Source organism: Chiloscyllium punctatum, chromosome 1 (genome assembly GCF_047496795.1).
Source record: "Chiloscyllium punctatum isolate Juve2018m chromosome 1, sChiPun1.3, whole genome shotgun sequence".
Classification (NCBI taxonomy): Eukaryota; Metazoa; Chordata; class Chondrichthyes; order Orectolobiformes; family Hemiscylliidae; genus Chiloscyllium; species Chiloscyllium punctatum.
In genome coordinates this window covers 50350808-50372665 of record NC_092739.1, presented here as the reverse complement: position 1 = coordinate 50372665, position 21858 = coordinate 50350808, and the positions used below count along the sequence as shown (strand labels likewise).

At 38.6% G+C, this 21858-nt stretch overlaps 1 protein-coding gene across 10 annotated transcripts in view; it reads left to right on the top strand.

The window, feature by feature from the left end:
- Window positions 1-21858, top strand: part of LOC140463633 (LIM domain-binding protein 2) — a 298470-nt gene that overhangs the window by 188801 nt on the left and 87811 nt on the right. For 7 of the 10 annotated variants that reach the window (XM_072558233.1, XM_072558040.1, XM_072557954.1 and 4 more), the window contains exons 3-6: window positions 184-356; window positions 7745-7867; window positions 18179-18262; window positions 19883-19978. In XM_072558233.1, the coding sequence (XP_072414334.1) occupies window positions 184-356; window positions 7745-7867; window positions 18179-18262; window positions 19883-19978 (476 nt within the window). The remainder of the gene's footprint in view (window positions 1-183; window positions 357-7744; window positions 7868-18178; window positions 18263-19882; window positions 19979-21858) is intronic. The other 3 variants (XM_072558659.1, XM_072558577.1, XM_072558320.1) reach the window with 1 other exon arrangement.

Genomic DNA, 21858 nt, shown 5'->3' with positions numbered 1-21858 from the left:
TTACATAGCTTTCACTGAAAACTTTTATTTTAATGCAGCCTGGTGCAATATGCCAGTGTGACTTGGGCTTTATTTTAAAACACGATTGGTGTATTTTGAAAATCTGTAAACAACAATGAACTCGGGGACTGAGTAATCCATACATATCTCATTCTTTTCTTGTTGTGATTTTATCTTATACAGCTATTGGAAGAACTCTCATTCCTCGATATTTCAGTACAATCTTTGAGGGGGGAGTGACAGACCTTTACTATGTTCTTAAACACTCGAAGGAATCCTACCACAATTCATCCATCACCTTAGACTGTGATCAGTGTACTATGGTCACCCAGCACGGCAAGCCCATGTTTACAAAGGTAAGAGAAAGAAGAAAAATGTGAGGTAGAATTAGGAAAAGCAAATTATTACATTGAGAATGATGAGTTATAAACACATTAAACATTCCAGAATATTATGTGAGATTTGTCATTTCAGGTACTAATGCAGTATGTTGGGAGGTCACACACAATTTACCTTCATCAAGACATTCCATGTCACTGTTCAATGGCAGCAGTAAACGGAATTTACAAGATTAACAGGGGTTCCAAATAAGATCCTAATATGGGTTTGGAGATTTCTAATTCACCCAAGTTAGCCAAAAGGATCAATGCATTTCAAATAGAAGTTATATTCACACGAATTGAGTTTCTGCATTCTTCTGTGCTAGCTTAAGAACATTGCACTGACTGCTAGTCCCTCCATCAAAGCTGTTCATGCCCTAGATCGAATTGATCATCATTGTGTATTTCCACGAAGTTTACCCATTTTCAGCCTTTTGAAGAGATGCTTTAAAATTAAGCTAGATTTGCAGCACAGTGCCACTAATGACACCCTTTTAAAAGGAAATGACAACTGTACATCATTGAAACTTAAGATACAGTATAATTATTTTAAGTAATTTTAATTTATTTAAATTAGGGTTAGATGCAGAATGACTGGACACTTATTAAAGAGGTGTTTTTTGTAGCACACACATTTTCAGTTGTGTTCATAAAACTGCACCAAGTTACAACCATGAAAGGTGTTATTTATTTTTTAATGCAAGAGTCTTTTTTTAAAGAAAGTTAACTTCTAAAACACCGCTGACTACCTTGGCTCCTGAAAGATTTGAAGTTTATGATATTACCAAATGCGTTTGAGTGGACGCCTGAACCATAACTTCATTTTGGAAAGCTGGCACATATGTAAGTGCAATTATCCCTCAGAAGACGACTTTAACTTCACAGTTCATGGTAGAAGCACAAATTAGACCAGGAGAAATAGGAACAGAATAGGCTCTTCAACCCCTCAAACCTGCTCTGCCATTCAATAGGATTGCAGCTGATGCAACATCCCTAATGTCCATTTTCCTGCTCTTTCCCACAATCCTTTATTCCTCTACTGATCAATAATCTATGTTTCTCAGCTTTAAATATACACATGGATGTTGCCCCTGTAGCTCTCTGTGGCAAGGAGTTTGAAAGACTTAACCCTCTAAGAGAAGAAATTCCTCATTATTTCAGAAATGTTATTGTTTCTAAACAAAACTGATTGAGGAGAGATGTATTCCCAGTCCTCTGCTCTTCCTGCTGTTTAACAGGTCATGGTGCAATTCGTGAGAAGAGGGGGAATGTAGCTGTGGTGGTGGTGGTTGCCTGAGTCCACTTATTTTCTCCTTCTTCATGTGGAAAATTCCAGCAATGTTTTGTCTTACATCAAGTATTTTGTCTGCTCTGAGGGGCTGATACTTGCAAAACAGATTTATATAGAAAAATTAAACCAAAGTCGAGGAAGGTGAATAGTGGATTCTTGCACACAGCAAAGTACGTGACTGAAAAAAATATCTACAGTCTATCTGCTCAGTTGCAAAATAAATGAATGCTGCTTGATCACTAATTCCTTTAAATATCAATCCAATTCTGCTTTAACATTTTCCACACTTTCTGCTCTGGTTCCAATTTAGAAACTTCATTTCACATGTTCACTACTGTGCATAAATTAATTAAATCTTTTATTCCCTGGGTGCTTTCCTTTTTCGAAGCTAAAGATGTGCTTCTGGCTCTAGAGTTTGTGGCAACTTTGAATATATTATTGGGGTTAAAATTTGCTGTTCGCTTGTATATCCTAAACACTTGAATGTTATTTCCCCATAGACTCATTCTCTCCTTTATATCTCAAGTGGTTTAATTAGGTATCACATCATAATTTTTTTTTAAATGTCATCTTTCTTTTCTCATACCTTGATCAATTCTGCCCCCATCCACACAGAGTCATACAGCACAGAAACAGGCCCTTCACCCACCGTGTTTATGCCAACCAACAAACACCAAGCTACATTAATCCCAGTTACCTGCACTTAGTCCATGGACAGCTATACCCTGGCATTTTAAGTACTCATCCAGATGCTTCTTAAAAGTTGTGATTGTACCTGGCTCCACCATCCTCTCAGACAACACGTTCCATATATAGATTAGATTCCCTACAATATGGAAACAGGCCCTTCAGCCCAACAAGTCCACACTGACCCTCTGAAGAGTAAGGGCTTTTGCCCAAAACGTCGATTTCGAGGCTACTCGGATGCTGCCTGAACTGCTGTGCTCTTCCAGCACCACTAATTCAGCCTCTAAAGAGTAACCCACCGAGACCCACTCCTCTATATTTACCCCTGACTAATGTACCTAACCTACACATCCCTGAACACTATGAGCAATTTAGCATGGCCAATGCTAAAGATCCACACATCTTTGGATTGTGGGAGGAAATTGGAGCACCTGGAGGAAACTCACGTAGGCATGGGGACAACGTACAAATTCCACACAGTCACCTGAGGCTGGAATTGAGCCCGGGTTCTTGACATTTATGAGGCAGCAATGCTAACCACTGAGCCACTGTGTTGCCCCACTGGTTGAAATTTTTTTTTTCAGCTGTCCTCCAGATGATTTACTCCTCTCACCTTAAACTTGTGTCCTCTTGGTCTTAAACATGTCCACCATGGGGGGAAAGTTCTCACAGTCTAATCTGCTTTTGCCTCTCATAATTTTGCATACCTCCATCAGAATCTCCCTCAGTGTCCTGTTTTCCTCCAAGGAAAACAAACCCAACCTATCGGGTCTCTCCTCATAACTGAGACTTCATCTCAGGCAGCGTCCTGGTGAATCTCTGCACCCTCTCCAGTGCAGTCCCATCCTTCCATTGGTATGGTAACCAGAACTGCACACAGCATCCCATCTCTGGCCTAATCAATGTTGGATAAAATTGTAACAAGACTTCCTTGCTCTTACGTTCTATCCCCTGGCTAATGAGGTTGAGCATCCCATATGTCTTCCTCACCATCCTGTCTACTTATGCTGACATCTTTTGGGATCTATGGACTTGTATACCAAGGTCCCATTGTTCCTCAGTACTCCATAGGGACCTACCTTCCATTGTGTACATCCTTCCCTTATTAGATGTCCCAAAAATGCATAACCTCACATTTATAGGGATTAAATTGTTTCTGCCATTTTTCTGTCCAATTTACCAACTGATCGATATCAGACTATAGTTTGAGAACATCCTATGCACTACCAATAACACAGGTTTTGTGTCATCTGCAGACTTAATAATTAAGCTTTGTGCATTCACATCCAAGTCGTTCATGTACATATTAAACAGCAAGTGTTCCAGCACTGATCCCTGTGGTACACCACAGGCTTCCAATAAAAGAAAACCTCTAACACCACTCTTTGCCCACTATTTGTAAGCCTATTTTGGATCCATTTTGCCAACTTGCCTTGGATCTCATGGGTTCTTAACTTTTGGACTAGCCTTCCATGTGGGACCTTGTCAACTGCCAATGTAAACCACATCAACTGCACTATCCTCATCAATATATTTAATTATCTTTTCAAAAAGCTCAAAATTAATCAGGTAGGATCTCTGTCCAACAAATCATTGATGAATCCCTGCCTTTCCAAGTATTGAGTAATTCTTTCATTCAGAATTTATTGCAATAATTTCCCTACCACTGATGTCAAATTAACTGCTCTGTAATTACCTGGCTTATCCCTTCTGCCCTTCTTGAACAAAGGAACTACATTAGCTCTCCTCCAGTCATCTGGCACCTTATCTGTGGCCAGCAAAGTAATAAGTACCTCCACCAAGGCTAAGGAAATTTCCTTTCTTGCCTCCCGTAGCAGCCTGGGATAAGCTGCAACAGGTCCTAGGAACAATCACCTTTATGCCCACTAAAACATTTAATACCTCCTCCTTATTAATCTTAAAATGAACTGGAACCTTACTATCCCAGCTAACATTTCCAGCTACCGTACCTTTCTCCTTTGTGAATACAGATGAGAAATATTCATTTAAAACCTCCCTCATTCTCTGGTTCCATGCACATGATCAAGGAAAGTCAGTCAGGCTAGCTAACCACCAAAGCCTAGAGCCAAGAAAAATTGATTATGTTCAGTGTCTATCAACTATAGTTACATGCTATGCAAGTATGCAATACTTTCACATTCAAGTTCATACTTTGAACTTGGTACTTTTAAGATACCTTATATGGATACTATTTTGTGCTAAACAGTTAGATTGTGCACCCCACCCATTAAAGCTGATGTAAGGTAAAATTGTGAATTTAAATAATAATTATTTTAACGTTTTTGCAAAACAAAAGTTACCATGCTTTTGCATCATTATCAAATACGCCATATTCTGGAAATCAAGAAAGGTTTGGCTTTGTACCTAACTGCATTTGCTTGCTAATATGAATTGTGGTGTGAATGTTAGTTGATTTTAAAAAATATATTGTTTGCAATGTATTCTTTGTAAATGATGAGGTGTGAAACAATAAGGAACAGAAGGTGACAAGTTCTTGCTCTGTGTAAGAAAGCTGATTGCAGTGAGGACACAAGCTAGAACATGACCACTTACTTCAGTATCCCTAAAGAGAGGAAAACATATTACCTAACAATTGCTGAAGACTGTGGGTATAGTTATTGCTTAAGCATATCAGCTAATTCAACATGGTCACTATCTTAAATTCAAGAATTCTTTGGTCTGAGAATGGCTTGGGAGCTATTGCCAAAGTGAACTCATCTTCTATTGCACACAATCCAGTTTATCAAATAAATTATCATTGCCTTTTTGGAAGATAGAAGTCCACATGATGCTTTTAAAATCTGGTTGCATGCCTAAATTTGGTGTGATTTCTGTGGATTACTTCTAGAGGAACTTGATTTTCCGAAATGCTAGATCATTTAAAACAAATGATGGCTGTTTGAAGAAAAGCTTAAAGGAATGTTGGACATATACATTTAACAAATCAGTCCTTGCAAGAGAGGCAAAACAAATGCCTCATTGGCATAAATTCCTCCTTTGCTGAGAAAATTGACAGTAAGAATCAGTTTTTGCTGATACTGTAAGTAACAATTTTAGTCAATCTTTATTAAAAAGATAATTTTTTAAGGAACGGAATTTTCGGATTGTTTGGCATTAAAGGCACTCCTGTTGGATATTTAAATTATTGATGACTTTCCCCTCTGTATCTTTAGGTGAAAAACTGTACTATCTAAATTATTTATCATTCCTGCTTAAAACACTGTAGTACCAAGCGGCACTTGCCAAGTCAATTGAAATTGGTTGTGTGCCTCTCGCTGTGGAGTACATGATGTGTGGAACTGATTTTCACAAGTATAGAAAGTGTTGTTTCCACTTATCAGTTGATGAACTGTGTTTATGAATTATGCTTTAGTTACAAACTGAGAAAGTAAAAACTAGTGATCGGAACAATTCACACCAGATAATTAGTTCAGTATAATAATCACTACTTCATTTTTAAAATAATGTTTGCAAGGGTCCTCTTGTCGAACCATGCAACAAAGCATTTCAGTAGATTGCTTGCCAAAGCCATCACTCACATTTTAACAGTGTCTTTGGGACCTGTGTACATTTGCTTGCTATTTCTAACACATATTCCCTCACTGAAACATTTCACAATGATATACAAGTTGATTGGGAAAATCTCAATGATTAAAAGCATTTGTTCATGGGACATGAGTAACACTGACAATGCCAAAATTTATTGCACTCAATAATTACCCTTGAAAAGGTGCTAATAGGCACCATTACAATCCAATAAGGCAAAGGTGTAAGAAAGGACTAATGTATGATAGGTAGGGCGATACTGGGTTTTGACCCAGTGATGATGAAGGAACATCAATACATTTCTAAGCTAAGGTGTTATGTGAAGTCTTGGCATTCCCGTACATCTGTTGCCCTTCCCGTTCCACAAGGGTTTTGGAGGTAAATTAATCCACAGTTTGAATGGGTTTCAATTCACAGTTTAGTAGTCTTGAGTCTTGTTGCAAATAAGGATTTCACCTTTTTTCACAAGTCAATATGTATGACAATATGCCTTGAGTGTTACAATCTTGTGTTACAATATTATTCCTTTCTTCTTTCCTGCATTACTAGAGTTGAGTCACGGTTTATAATGCTGGAGAAATGCAAAGTGATAGTGAAGTGAATCCTCACATTCAGCAAAGGACAGCCAGCAGACAGCTCAAACCAGGCTGTTCTCAAAGATCTGCTGAGAGCCAATGAAGCTGGATTCTTTAAAGGGATGGACAGTCAAAAACAGTTGTCAGTCCACTATGGGGAGACTTTTATGAAAGCAAACAGTACAGTACACACTTTATGCCAGATTTCATTCTTCAATTTTATTACACTTAAAATTATTGAAATCAGAGATAAAAGCAATTTAAATTTTCTTTACTTCAAAAGGAAAAAAACAAGCATGAGGGCGTCGAATTAGAGCAGTGTCCTTACTTATCCAGTAGCCCTGCTTGAATCTAGCCCAGCTTGATGAGAAATGAGTCTTCCAAATAAGAAGTTCATATGCGGAATGGATTCAAGAGCCGTCCCACTACATTTCTCAGATATTCTTAACCTAAGTGTAAAATTGTTCCTGATTAACATGAAATTGGGAATCACAGAAACCCCACCAAGTTTTATAAAAAGGATCTGAAATTATCAATTAGTGTACTAGGTGAACATTCTTAAGTTTGGAACCAAGGGAGCATATTGGATCAAAGCAGACGGAGATTTATTTTATGTTTGATAGTACTTTGAACAATGCATAAGTATGTGACAATACTTGATACCTGAAGTAAGACTATATTTCCACTGTTGAGCGTAACTTCTATCAAAAAATAATGTTTTCGTAGTAAGTGTTAAAAACTGAGATTTTTAAATGAAAAACTGTCAAGTTTTCTAGTACCATGTAGTAAAGGCATGTGATGTGCTGAATGCTTGAGAGACTCTTTCTTGTTGATCCTCTAGAGACCATCTGTGCTGGGAGCATTGATTATAACGCGTCTGCTGGAATAACATCTTTCTGGTTGCCATGCCAACTAATCAGCTGGCTCCTGTTGCCATGGCAATAAAATGTCACAGCTCAGAGAACCGTAACAGAAATTGAACAAAACAGCAAATGTTTTCTTAATTGCAACTCTCCAATATCAAAAATATATTGTTTTTTAAAAAAGCAAGATGAAATAGAGAAGCTGCAAAATACATATAAATAGGTCAAAGTTTGGTGAGAAACCCCATACTGTTTGATTTTTAAGGTTCAATGTTAGATTTTAAATTCCTTTATTTTGTAAGGAAAGTGCTTATTTGTATCATTTTCTTACTCTTAACTCCGTATTTCCTTTGTTTTAAATCCCTGATCTCAATCTAATAGGTTTGTACTGAAGGGAGGTTAATTCTGGAGTTTACATTTGATGACCTGATGAGAATAAAGACATGGCACTTTACCATCCGGCACTACCGTGAGTTAGTCCCCCGCAGCATTCTTGCCATGCATGTAAGTAACAGCCTTTCATTGCTCCTATGAAGCCAAATAACACTGTCCTGTCAAATAACTGACATAAATACTTTTGTGACACCCCTTAAATGTATAGAACCCTCATTTCTTAATTCCAAAAACATAGGAATATTATTTGATATTTTGCAACAGTATCTGGAGCTAATGGAATCTGAAAAAGACAGTATGTAGAACTTAGGAAAAACCAATATGCCAGTCTTACATTTCAAAACTATTTAATTCAGTCTTGATGTAGTAAAAGGCACTATATAAATTTAATTTCTAATTTGTATCACTTTGACAGTAAAACTGATAATTTAACACACATTGTGCAGTTTGCTTCATGTGTTTTATCTCAATGAATACTAGCCAACTCCTTGATAAAGGCAGTATGTTAATTGCAACCAACCTTTGCACTAGATATTCCATGCTAGTTAATTAATTTGTTTGTAATACTTTTGTCAAAGGTAATTCCATGTTTAAGGGCATTTCTATGTCCTGGTAAAGTGTTTACCAAATTTATTTTATTTGTTTGTCAATGTGTGATGTGAGAAAGCATACCAGTCCATTTGTTCCTTGACTCTGCTTTCTCTTTTCCATTCTCCAAACTATCTCTGCACAAGAGTTCCAAAAATTCTTCTTTGTGAAGAAAACGTACTTTTAATTATTACTTGGATCTTGTTAATTCAGAGAGATCTATTTTGTAACATTCCCTTTTCATTATAACGTTACTCTTTAAAAATATAAATTTTTATTTTCTTGGTTCTTGTAGGTTTACACAAAAGCCTTTTAAATGAAGTTTCAGTAGTGTACATTTGAATTCTCAGGACGTACCATTCCAATTACAGTGAACCATGATCATCAGTTTTTATCATCTGGAGAAAATCCTTGACCGCATAAGAATCTAAGATTTGTAGCAGTTGTTATTGTTGCTTTAATGCTTGTTGACTATTAGTTATGTTGTTGGTGTATAATATCACCTGAAAATTTACCTTTTTCTTGTTCATAATGAATGTTAATATGATATTAGTTTATTCTCTGGTTACTGAATTGCAAGTAAAACCTGGCTAGCATTTTTATTTGTTGTTGATTGTTATACTTTTGCTCCTCAACCATATAGCTATGCATTCACACTCCACTGTAAGATATGAACATTACACTGTGCCACCTTCAAGATTAGATGGTGATCTGAGGCTGTCTTTGATCAATGTTGTTCTGCTATCCCAGTGTGCCCTAACTGATAGCACTTTCAAATTGTCATCTACTGGCAGGGAAGTGCTCTAGAATATCCTGAATATATGGTAGGAAATGTTTAAATTCAAGTGTTTTTCTCTCATCCTCCTGTGAATATTAAGCAGTATTTGCAGATTTTTAAAAAAATAAGCAAGTTTTCAAATTCTATGTTGCAGATTTTTTTCAAAAGGCATCAGAATCAAATTAAACAGGGTTATTTACTTATGACAGCCATAAGCATTGCTTTGTACAGCTCACTCTTAAGTATCATTGGTGTTAGTTGCTGCTATTTGTAATGAAGCATTGGCTGACTCCTTTGGCATCCTAAGAAGTCCCACCTCTGACCAAAGACTTAGCACAATGGCTGTGCTAAAGAAGCAGAACAAATCTCCATGACTTGTCAAACAAATAAACAATTGCCCTTCCAACAGCGAAGATTGTCACTGGAAAAGTAACATTGTTGCAAATATGGAATAAAATCACCAATGAGGATGACATTGCAAACTCTGCTGGAGTATTAAGATTTACAGTTCGTGTTATTTTGCATTTCAGTAAGGATGTTTACTGCATTTTTAAAAAAATTATCTGGAATTTTTACCTTGTGACATCAAACTTGTTAATGAAAAGGAAATTGGATGCACTTAATGTTCTCATACCTAATGTTCTCATACAACATAATGTTGTATGTCAGTTATTTATCTCGATAACCAAAATGTTTTTTTTCATACATATCTCTCTACATGACAGTTAAGTGAAGAACACATCTTGCCTCTCCAAATAAAAACCTCTAGTTGGCCAAATTTTAGCCTGAGTGAATTTTTGTCATCATTTGGAATGCAACTAGGTTAAGTAGCTATCTAGCCCATATCCCAATAGTACAAGCTTTCAAACCACTGGGGAAATGGTACATGGAGTAATTACTGAACATTGTTGCAGGTTTCATCTTTTAAAATAATTAGATGAACAGCAGAATCTACTGAAAAAGAGACTTCTAGTTTTGCTTTTTAACCAGATGCTGCTGCCATCAGCATTTAATGATCTGTCTGACACATTGCATTTCCCTGGGAGGATACTAGCTGGTGTGCTCTCTGTAACACATTGTTTCCCAGCTTGAAAAGGCATCCATAATCAAGGCATACAGTCATCTATCAAAAAGAAAAACAGAATGAATTACTGAATCATGATCAAGAGATTCCTTCAATGTGCCCCTACCCTTTCCACCCCTAGTGGATTCTGCTGGATCTATTCTAGTTGATTGTGGTTTTGCACCATTGAAAATTGATATTAATGTAAGCAAACTGACTAAAGAGCAGAATGTTTTGTGTTCATGTTCATTATTTCTTGATTTGTATTATTGTGATGCCACCAAATAGTGCAGTCTGTGGACTCACTAAATTACCAGGTTCCATCTATTTTGCTCCGCATTTTCCAATAATTATTGTCAATACTTTGCCGGCTGATTTTTGCACAAAAAATGCATGATATGGAAAAGTGGCCACTCTTATCAATAAGTTAATCTGTGAGAAGTGCACACAACACACTTACAGAATAAAACATAAACTCAGCATATTTGATCTTTAAGTCTCAGGAAGGAGAATATGAAATATTTATCTGGATGTGGGTGGATGTACACATATACAGGGTTGGTGATGTACCAGATGCAGGATTAGTGAAATAAAAGATCTGCTTTTTGGTGGGCACACTGCAATTTCAAAGTTTGTGGGCAATACAAACGTGGTTGGACTGTAAATTGTGAGGACAGTGTAGAATACCAAAAGGATATTGATAAGTTGATGCAGGGGGTGGTCATCTCAACAGATGAAGTTCAGTGCAGAAAAGTGAGAGGTGATACATTAAGGTAGGGAAGGCATGCAGAGACAGTGCAAAACAAAGGGTACTATTTTGAAAGGTATGCAAAAGCGCGGGGGGAGGTGGTGGTAAAGCTGAACTTACATAGGACACTAGTTAGGCCTCAGTTGCAGTACTATGTATTGTCTGAGTGCCACAATTTAAGAAAGATGTCAGAGAGTGGAAAAGGGACTCACAACAATGTTTCAGGGTGACCTAAGGGGCAACTTTTTCACGCAGAGGGTAGTGCGTGTATGGAATGAGATGCTAGAGGAAATGGTGGAGGCTGGTACAATTACAACATTTAAAAGGCATCTGGATGGGTACATGAATAGGAAGGATTTAGAAATGTATGGGCCAAATGATGGCAAATGGGACTAGATTAATGTAGAATACCTGGTTGGGAGAGACGAGTTGGACTGAAGGGTTTGTTGCTGTGCTGTACATCACTATGACTCTTACGTCAAAGTGACTGATCTGTACTTGACTTATGCTTACAACCTTTTTTGAACATGAGTGTTGGGTTTGTAATTACCCAGTCATCTGGCACCACCCTTGAGACTAGGAACGATTGAAAGATTAATGCCAATTGCTCTGCAATTTCCACACTCACTTCCTTCAATATCATTGGGTATATCTCATCCAGTCCTGATGACTTATCAACTTCAAGCATTGATATCTTATCCAATAATGCTACTTTACTAATTTTAAATATTTCTAGTGATAGATCAGTCACCAGGGCCTGGGCAACATCTGCCTTGTCGGTAGAGACAGATGCAAAGTAATAATTAAATGCTCCCTGCCTCCATATGTAATTCCACTTCTTGGTTGCTAGTCAGCCCAGCTCTAATTTTAAACCCTTTTTCCCTGTATGTTAACTGCCAGTCTTTATTTACTAAATACTCTGCTTTTCTACTTTGCTTTTCCACCTCCCTTCGGAATTTCTGTTTTCTGCTTGGTTCTCAAATGTATTTTCTACCTGACATCCATCATGAACTTTTTTCTTCTTTAGCTTAGTATCTCCATCATCTAGAGACTATAGATTTATTAGCCTTGCCTTTCCCTGTTGTGGGCATATTCCCTGACTGTGCCTGATCCATCTCCTCTTTGAAGGTAACTCATTGATCAGCTACTGTTTGTTCCTGATGAAGTGCTTTTGCCCGAAACGTTGATTTTCCTGTTCCTCGGATGCTGCCTGACCTGCTGTGTTTTTCCAGTACCACTCTGATCTAAAAACTACTGTTTGTTCCCACCAACCTTTGATTCCAGTGTATCTGGCCCAGCTTTGTCCTTACATCAGTGAAGTCTCTTTCAGTTGATTCTTCTTACTTTTAATTATTCGTTCTCATTTTCTGCCATAATCCTAACCTTATGATACAATGATCACCTAAATGTTCCTCCATTGTCTATATCTAATTTGTCTACTTGCCTTACTGCCTATTTTTGTGTCACCCACAAACTTGGCTGTAGTATGTTCACTTGCCTTGTCCAAGTCATGAATATGTATTGTAAATAATTGTGGCCCTAGCACTGATTCTCTGGCACACCACTAGTTACTGGTTGCCATTCTGAAAGTGCCCCCGTATCCCAATTCTCCTGTTAACCAATCCTCTGTCCATGTTCATATTCTACTCCAAACATTGCAGGCTGTGCCCTTATTAAGTAGCCTCATGTGCAGTATGTTATTGAACACCTTTTGAAAATTCAAATATTTTATACAACCTGGTTCCCATTTATGTATCCCACTTGTTCAAAGAATTTAAATACATTTTTCAGGTATGATTTCCCCTTCATTAAGCCACACTGACTCTTACTGTCAATCATTAACAAAATGTCATTGCTAGCTCGATGAAGTAATCCTTGCTATTAGCCTGTTCCAGATCTCATTATAGCCCTGGTCCAAACATAGACAAAGGAGCTGAATTCCAGAGGTGAGATGAGAGTGATTGGCCTTACTATCATGATAGGATTCCTTCAAGTACGGCCTGAAAATTGAAGTCCGTGCAAATTAAGATGCTAGCTCCTCAGTTGTTGCAGATGTCTTACCTCGCATAAAGTCAGATGTTTATGATTTTTGGGGCCAATCACCTAAGCTTCAGGACATCATTGCAAGAGTTCCTCAGTGCCATGCCCTAGACTCATCCTCATCCTCACCCTCATCTACTCCTGTCCATCATAAGGTTGGAAGTGGGATGTTTGCTGAGTGCAATGCTTAGTATTGCTCATAACTCCTCAGACACTGAGTCCATATGCAGTGTTCATATTTCAATATTCCGCCTTGAGTTGATAAGTGGTAAGTCACATTTGTCCCATTCCATTGTCAGACAACAACCATCCTGATCGAAAGAGAATGTAATCATCTCCCCTGTAATTTAGAGCTATTACCATTCGTAACTACCACCACACATTCTTCACCTCCTCCCTCCCCACTCCACCACAACCTGAGGGCTACCATTCATCAGAAACTTAACCAGACCAGCCACAAAATTTCTGTAGCTACAGGAGCTGCTCAGAAGCTGTGAATTTGATGGCAATTAATTCACCACCTGATTTACCAAAGTCCTTCCACCATCTACAAGCCACAAGACAGGAGAATGGTGAAATATTCTACATTTGTCTGGATAAATACAGTTGCACCAGCACAAAAGAAGCTTAACACCATCCACCACATTCACGCTCACTACCACTGACATACAGCAGCAGCACGTTGTACTGGGTAAAAGATGTATTGCAGAAACGAACAAGGTTGCTTTGAATAGGACACGTGACCCAAACACCTAGACAAAGAAAGGCACCAGGCACATGGGAACACAGCCAATTGCAACTTACCCTCCTTCGTCATTCTGACTTGGAGAATGTTGCCATTCCTTCACTGTTGCTGGGTTAAAATCCTGGAACTCCCTTTCTAACAGGTCTGTTGATCTGTTTACACCACATAAGCTACATTGATAAGTGATTCACTACCACCTTCTCTAAGGCATTTATGGATTGGCAATAAATGCTGTTCTTGCCAGTGGCTGCTATATCTCATACACATTTGTAAAAATTTTTTAATATTAGCATAGACTGTTGATGCACATATCACGCACCAAAATATACAGTAGCTAGTTTCTGAATACCTTTACCCCAAAGCAAAATAATGGATGTTGAATATTTAAAATAACTTTGGATTCTCACTTAACAGAAGTGCTCAGTCAGCAAGTTTCCATTTAAGTAGTTAATAATTACTTGTGATATAGGAATAATGGGTATTTACCGAGATTCTGAACAAGAGATGATTCACTTTTTTTTTAGAATTGTGCTAAATCCTTCTTTTTCTAAGCATTCTTCATGCTGCGGAAGCCAGCATTTTGTGGGATGTAAAATTCAGGGCAAACTCAGTTCCAAAGAATTATTATGTTTGGCTGTTCCAATATATAACTTCTATGAAATTCTGCCTAGAAATACAGGTAATACTTGATGTAAGGTTTTCAATAAGTAATTTGTGATGGTTCAAGGATCAGTGAGGAAAGTCACTTATGTGTGATAGAGGAGAGAGGTCGACAATAGTATAGACTGCGCTACATTTGCAGGGTTCACAAACCTGTTTGAGTTTTTCCCAGAAGTAACAAAGAGCGGTAAATGTGATCTATATGGACTTCAGTAAGGCGTTCGACAAGGTTCCCCATGGGAGACTGATTAGCAAGGCTACATCTTATGGAATACAGGGAGAACTAGCCATTTGGATACAGAACTGGCTCAAAGGTAGAAGACAGAGGGTGGTGGTGGATGGTTGTTTCTCAGACTGGAGGCCTATGACCATTGGAGTGCCACAAGGATCGGTGCTGGGCCCTATACTTTTCATCGTTTATATAAATGATTTGGATGTGAGCGTAAGAGGTACAGTTAGTAAGTTTGCAGATGACACCAAAATTGGTTAGAAGAAGGTTACCTCAGATTACAACAGGATTTTGTTCAGATGGGCCAGTGGGCTGAGAAATGGCAGATGGAGTTTAATTCAGGCGAGGTGCTGCATTTTGGGAAAGCAAATCTTAGCAGGATTTATCCACTTAATGGTAAGGTCCTAGGGGGTGTTGCTGAACAAAGAAACCTTGGAGTGCAGGTTCATAGCTCCTTGGAAGTAGAGTCGCAGGTAGATAGGATAGTGAAGAAGGCATTTGGTATGCTTTCCTTTATTGGTCAGAACATAGTGTATAGGAAATGGCAGGTCATGTTGCGGCTGTACAGGACATTGGTTATGTCATTTTTGGAATACTGCATGAAATTCTGGTCTACTTCCTATAGGAAGGATGTTGTGAAACTTGAAAGGGTTCTGAAAAGATTTACAAGGATGTTGCCAGGGTTGGAGGATTTGAGCTATAGGGAGAGGCTGAAAAGGCTGGGGCTGTTTTCCCTGGAGCGTCAGAGGCTGAGGGGTGACCTTATAGAGGTTTACAAAATTATGAGGGGCATGGATAGGATAAATAGACAAGTTCTTTTCACTGGGTTGGGGAGTCCAGAACTAGAGAGTTTAGGTTTAGGGTAAGAGGGGAAAGATATAAAAGAGACCTAAGGGGCAACTTTTTCACTCAGAGGGTGGTACGTGTATGTAATGAGCTGCCAGAGGAAGTGGTGGAGGCTAGTACAATTGCAACATTTAAAAGGTTTTTGGATGGGTATATGAATAGGAAGGGTTTGGAGGGATATGGGCTGGATGCTGGTAGGTGGGACTAGATTGGGTTGGGATATCTGGTGAGCATGGGTGGGTTGGACTGAGGGGTCTGTTTCCATGCAGTACATCTCTATGACTCATGAGAAGCAAAGCTGTTTGGATTTAATAGAAATTTGGGCAGAAATTCTAGGAATTAATAGGTAACGATATATTGTAGTCAGGAATTCAGAAAAGTGCTCAGAACTGTGAGGGCACAGAAGAAGCTCTGTCTACTGGTTGTGCAGTGCAGCTTAGTGTGGGTTGAAAAACCTGTAAGTGGTTTTTGTTTGATACAGCTGAACAAGATTCGAGCTCAGGGAAAAATGCAGAGGTTGCTTTAGCTTGGTAAAGCTGGCTGTTGGTGAATACTTCAAGTCGTGTCTGTCACAGGGTATTTAAGTGCAGTATCAGGGAGTCCAGGCAAATCTAGTCCTAAGAAAGGAGAGTGATGTATTGAATCAGAAACAGTCATTAAAGCAGTTTATCCCACTTAATAGCTTTCTTGAAACATTGCATGGCTCAATCAGTAAAAATGAAGTATTGCAGTCCCTTGTGAAGTTAAATGAGATTTAATGATCCACCGTGCTAGCTAAGTCCTGGGGCATATTGCTGAGAAATCTCTGGAATCTGTTTCTATTGCATTTGCTAATTGATATGCTCTATGAGATGTTTTACCCCATTAACCATATTTGCCACATGTTAATTTTGGGTGTTAGAATATAATGTATTATCGATTGAATTACTGTTCAAATGTTGTGTAGCAAAGTTTGTTCTTGGTTGTTCAAAACCCAGAAATCTTGAAGTTTTTTTTCTCTTTGTAAGTCTCCTGGATCTTATACTTTATCTGTATTTTTAAAAAAAAGTTACTGACCCATAACTAGATTTTAATATAACTTAGCTATCCTGTCTGTCTTATAACTATAATTATTTTAAAAATTTTAACTAATGTTAGAAATCAATGAAATGAATATGGTACAATTTTGTACAATATAGGTTCTGCTGTCACCTTGTACGTTTTTAAGCGCATACAAAGGTTCTAAATCACTTCTGTACAGTCTTTATAGAGTGAAAAACAATGCAACATTTTAACAACAGTCCTTCTAAAGTAGCAAAACCAGCACAGCAAAGAGGTTTACAACAATGAGGAAATCAAATTTGTTTTTTCTCTGGGTGCGCCGGTTTCCTCCCACAGTCCAAAGGTGGTTTGGCCATGCTAAGTAGCACATAATGTCCAGGGATGTGTAGGTTAGGTGGATTAGCCATGGAAAATGCAGGGTGACAGGGATAGGGTAGGGGGTTGAGTCTGGGTGGGATACTTTTCAGAGAGTCATTGTGGACTTGTTGGGTCGAAGGGCCTAGACCCATAGTGTAGGGATTCTATAAATTCTAAATTCTGTGAAATTCTGATTTTTTAAAAGTCCCTTTGTGGGACTTGGGCATCGCTGTCTGGCCAGCATTGATAGCCCATCCCTATTTGTCCTTGAGAAGGTGGTGATGAGCTGTCTTCTTGAATTGCTGTAGTCCACTTGCTGTGGTTGACCCACAATGCTGGTAGGGAGGGAATTCCAGGATTTTGACCCAATGACTATGAAGGAACGGCAGTATATTTCCAAGTAAGGGTGGTGAATGGCTTGGAGGGAACTTGCAGTGATGGTGTTCCCAGAGCTCCTCTACAGTTACAAAGAATAAAATGCATTTCCTATTTACACAGGAAGCGTTAATGTTCATTTTGAGGAACTGAGAGGGTCTGAAAACTGACCCTGTTAAACCTTGGTATAAAGACCATGGTCTTTCTCCACTGCGCCTTGTGGTGGCAGCTGCCCCAAACATTAGTGCATCCCTCAGCATGTAGTTATGGATCTTGGAATATGCTAGGTTGCAACACTCAGTTAAGGTCAACTCATTCTGATGGAAGATCAGCAAGTCTTGGGTGGACTAAAGAGCAAATTTCATCAAGTGGATGGTCCTCCAGTTGCCGTCAATGTTTGTCTTAGTGTGCGTACAGACCATTGAGCACAGAGTCCTACAAAACAGAGCTGCTTGGAACAAACCTTGAGAAAAACCATGGCATCTCTCTCCAGACCTTATTTGCAAAGGCACTTTCCAGAAGGAGATGTGGAACTGTGCGTTCATACTAATTCTGAAGTTTCAGCGAGTCAGATGAACTGATCTATAGCTCAGTTTGGTAGAAAAAGCAGTATGTATGAATTGAGATAGTCAAAAAAAATCTATTATTTACAAATCTTTTTGATCTCTATCCCAACTGTTGAAGGATTAATGTATACATGCAACACCTAGTGTGGTGCTGAGTGACACGGATTAGCAGAATCATTGCATAATTCATGATGTTAGATGGAGCACGATAACTGGTTTTTGAAAATAAGTAACACAAATCCCATGCAGAATTCTGTTCCATGCCAATTAAAGGTATATTCCTAATGCACGCTGTAAAAATAGATGCAAAGGCAATTGTTAGTTTGCATGCAGTTTGCTTTTGTTTTTGTCAGTTATTACATGTTCTAACTCTTTACTGTTTTCAGGCACAAGATCCTCAGGTGCTGGAACAACTGTCCAAAAACATCACTCGAATGGGGCTGACTAACTTCACTCTCAACTACCTCAGGGTAAGATCAATAATCTAGAGATTCATTTGATAAATGCCAACATAAATAACAGTTTCAGAGTCAAATCCAAGTTATTACATCTATTCTCTTCATTTGAAAGATGCTTATAACGTCTAAAGGTGAGTAATCAGCTTATTTATGCCATGAAGATGGGCCTAACAGCAAGAAGTATGTATAAATTAATGACAGGAAAAAATACATGTCAATGAATGTCAATTTACAAAGGTGACAATATTTATTTGCATTACTTTCATTTTTTTTCAAAATGCTGTTCTAGTTATTTGAAATCATGTACTTCAGATTTAGTATTGCATAGAACATACATCTTTCAAAATGGAAGTTATTGAAAGGAGTATAAACTACTCACAATAGCCTCGTTAGTGTCTACTTTGAGTCGTCAATTATATGGATTTTTTGATGTATATATTTATACTTAAGTTATATTTATATAGTGCTCTTATTCAATTGACTATATGCTATTTATAATAAAAGAGTTTGACAATTCATTTAAAATATTGTTAATCGACAAAGTTATGAATGCATTGCCCATAATTAATTTGAGCATTAAGTTATGACTTTTCCTGCAATAGATGTCAATGAATTAAGATGTTTATTTGAATAAGGTGAAGAGGTTGCTATTTTTGAAGAGTTGAGAATTGAAAGCTGGAATTTTCTAAGCTGTAGTATGCAAAATCAGGAGTGGGAATAGAGTGGATGACCTGATGGTGGATCTGGACCAGTTACACCCACCTAAACAGGGAGGCCAATTGCCCAAACCTTTAAAGTCAGGGAGTGGATGGTGAGGGTAAAGAAAATTATTAATTTTCTTGCCTTGCTGCCACAATACTGTCAATCCCAGGTAAGTTCAATACAAGGTGGAAACAGGGAGACAGCTGGTTCGGATGGAGAAAGCAAGCCTTGGAGTGGCCACTTCTCCCTGACTTCAAAAGCCAAGACATCCAACAACATTGATGCAACCTCATTCTGAACCTCTCACAATTAAAACAAAACACTTCTGCATCCTTTAATAGTGGCTTCTCCTGCTTCAGCCACTGTAGGCAGAGACAATGTAGTACAGCTCTGTTGGTGTTCATTGTCCACTAAAGACAGACTCCTTTGTATCATGTATACTAGGGACTTGCCCTGCATTTTTAATTCAGTCCCAATTGCATTGCAGCAGTGAACAGAGTCCTTCCTCAAGTAATGAAACCACCTGCAAGAAAAGCCAGGCCAGATGCTCTACCATAGATTGCAAACAGTAGTTCTAGATTTTCTATCATTGGTCTCCAAAAGTAGTGACATTTAAATCAAGGATCCAGATGTGGAAAATGCATACCTTCCCCCTGGAAATCCACTGACCTTATGGCTTGGTGTGATTTCAAGAGTGAAGGGACCATCCATGTAGGAAATTTCCATCTCAAATTGGCATCAGTGTCAATTGAATATTGGGAGGAAATTAGAATTGTTTGGGAATCATTTTAATGGTAGCTTATCCCAGGGGCACTGGTAAGTAACTTAAATCTTTAATATGTAAGTCATTTTCTGACCATTTCGGTATCTTTTTCTGTGGCACTTCTCATGAGCTTTTGTGCCAATTGTTCAATTTCTTTTGCCCCCCAGCACCATTACTGCAACCACTGGGTTACTCAATGGGAATTCCCCTATCTGAGGTGTTTGGAAAAAGAAGAAGAGGATCTACAGAGGGATGCCAGGCAGGTCAGGCTGCACCAGAGGTGCTTTGTGCCCACCTGTCAGGGTTCTGTCATCTGCATCTGCAGACAAATTGTGAACATAACTTACTTTGCTGGGTAATTAGTGCATGTGGCAGCCCCATTTCCTAAAGGAGGCCAGGCTAGTGAACTCAGCTGCACTGCTCAGCTCCATTAATGCCAAGTAACCGTTGTAAAAAGCATGACATTCAACCTGGCATCCAGGTTGGCCAAACCTGATTAGATGCCACCAACCACACCTGCGGGCCATCAAATACTATTGGTTAAATCACTCTGACAAACTGTCTCCGCTGTGTTTAGGTCACAAGAGAGGGAAATAAAGTGATGTGTCTGGAATATAAAGGCATGCAAGTTATCTGACAACTTTATAACATTCTCATTTGATGGTACCTGCAGCATTATATTTAGTTCTGAGCAGTGATGGTGGCATCATATAGATTCATTAGAATTATTCTCACTCGAAAAGGGTTAAATTAGGAAGGCAAATTGAAGAGACTAAGTTGTATGAGTTGAACACTGTGAGAAATTCAAGGGGTGACCTAATTGAGATGTTTATAAGCATTAAAGAATTGAAAACATTGGCTGGAAACTCTTTCCCCTGGTGGATGGGTGGGGTGGGGGCGTTGGTGATGGTGCAACATAATCTTAAACTTCGAGCTGTGTTGGGCCATATCACCGTTAATATAGGGAAGCAATGAAAATTTACAGCTTGCTTCCAACAAATTGTTGAAGCTTAATCAATTGGAAAAATTAAAATTTCAAATCGCATATTCATAGCTTAAGACAAGGCTAATAAGAGAAATGACACCAAGGCAGATAAATTTAAGTCGTCATTGGACAGGCATATGGACGTACATGGAATAGTGTAGGTTAGATGGGCTTCAGATTGCTATGACAAGTCGGCGCAACATCGAGGGCCGAAGGACTTGTATTGCGCTGTAATGTTCTGTGTTCTATAAATTTGCTTAGAGAATGGCAGAATGGGTCAAGAGATAATCTACATCTATTCCTTTATGTCATTTTAGTAGAATCATAGAGTCATAAAGATGTACAGCACTGAAACAGACCCTTCGGTCCAACTTGTCCATGCCGACCAGATGTCCTAACCTAATCTAATCCCTTTTGGCAGCACTTGGCCCATATCCCTCTAAACCCTTCCTATTCATATACCATCCATTTGCTTTTTAAATGTTGTAGTTGTACCGCCTCCACTATTTCCTCTGGCAGCTCATTCCGTACACACAACACCCTCTGCATGAAAACATTGCCCTTAGGTCCCTTATAATTTTTCCCGTCTCACCCTAAACCTATGCCTTCTAGTTCTGAACTCCCCACCCAGAGGGAAAGACCTGTCTACTTACCCTATCCATGCCTCTCATGATTTTATAAACCTCTATATGGTCACCCCCTCAGCCTCCAACACTTCAGGGAAAACAGCCCCAGCCTGTTTAGCTCAAAGTCTCCCTTTACCTCAAAGTCTCCAACCCTGTAAATTTATTTTCTGAACCCTTTCAAGTTTCACAACATCTACAATTCTTATTCAACACAGAACTAACAGATTGAATTGTGGAATAGTCATGCACAATGGTAGTAAATCTTCAGGAATGCTGCAATGCAGAGCAATGGGAATGCTGCTGTGAACAGATCATCATCATCATCCTTGCAGCTGCCTCCATTTCAAGGACTCAAATGTTAGCCCACTCAGCATTTTCCCTGCACAGTCATGCCTTAAACTTGTTTCTTTTCCTTCATTTTTTTCATGCCACTTCTTGGACACTTTCCCCTCATCCTTAGTAAAGAGGATTAATTGATTAGGATGCTTTCTGACTCCTTCCAAAATTTTGATCCTCCTTTTTTGACTAGTTC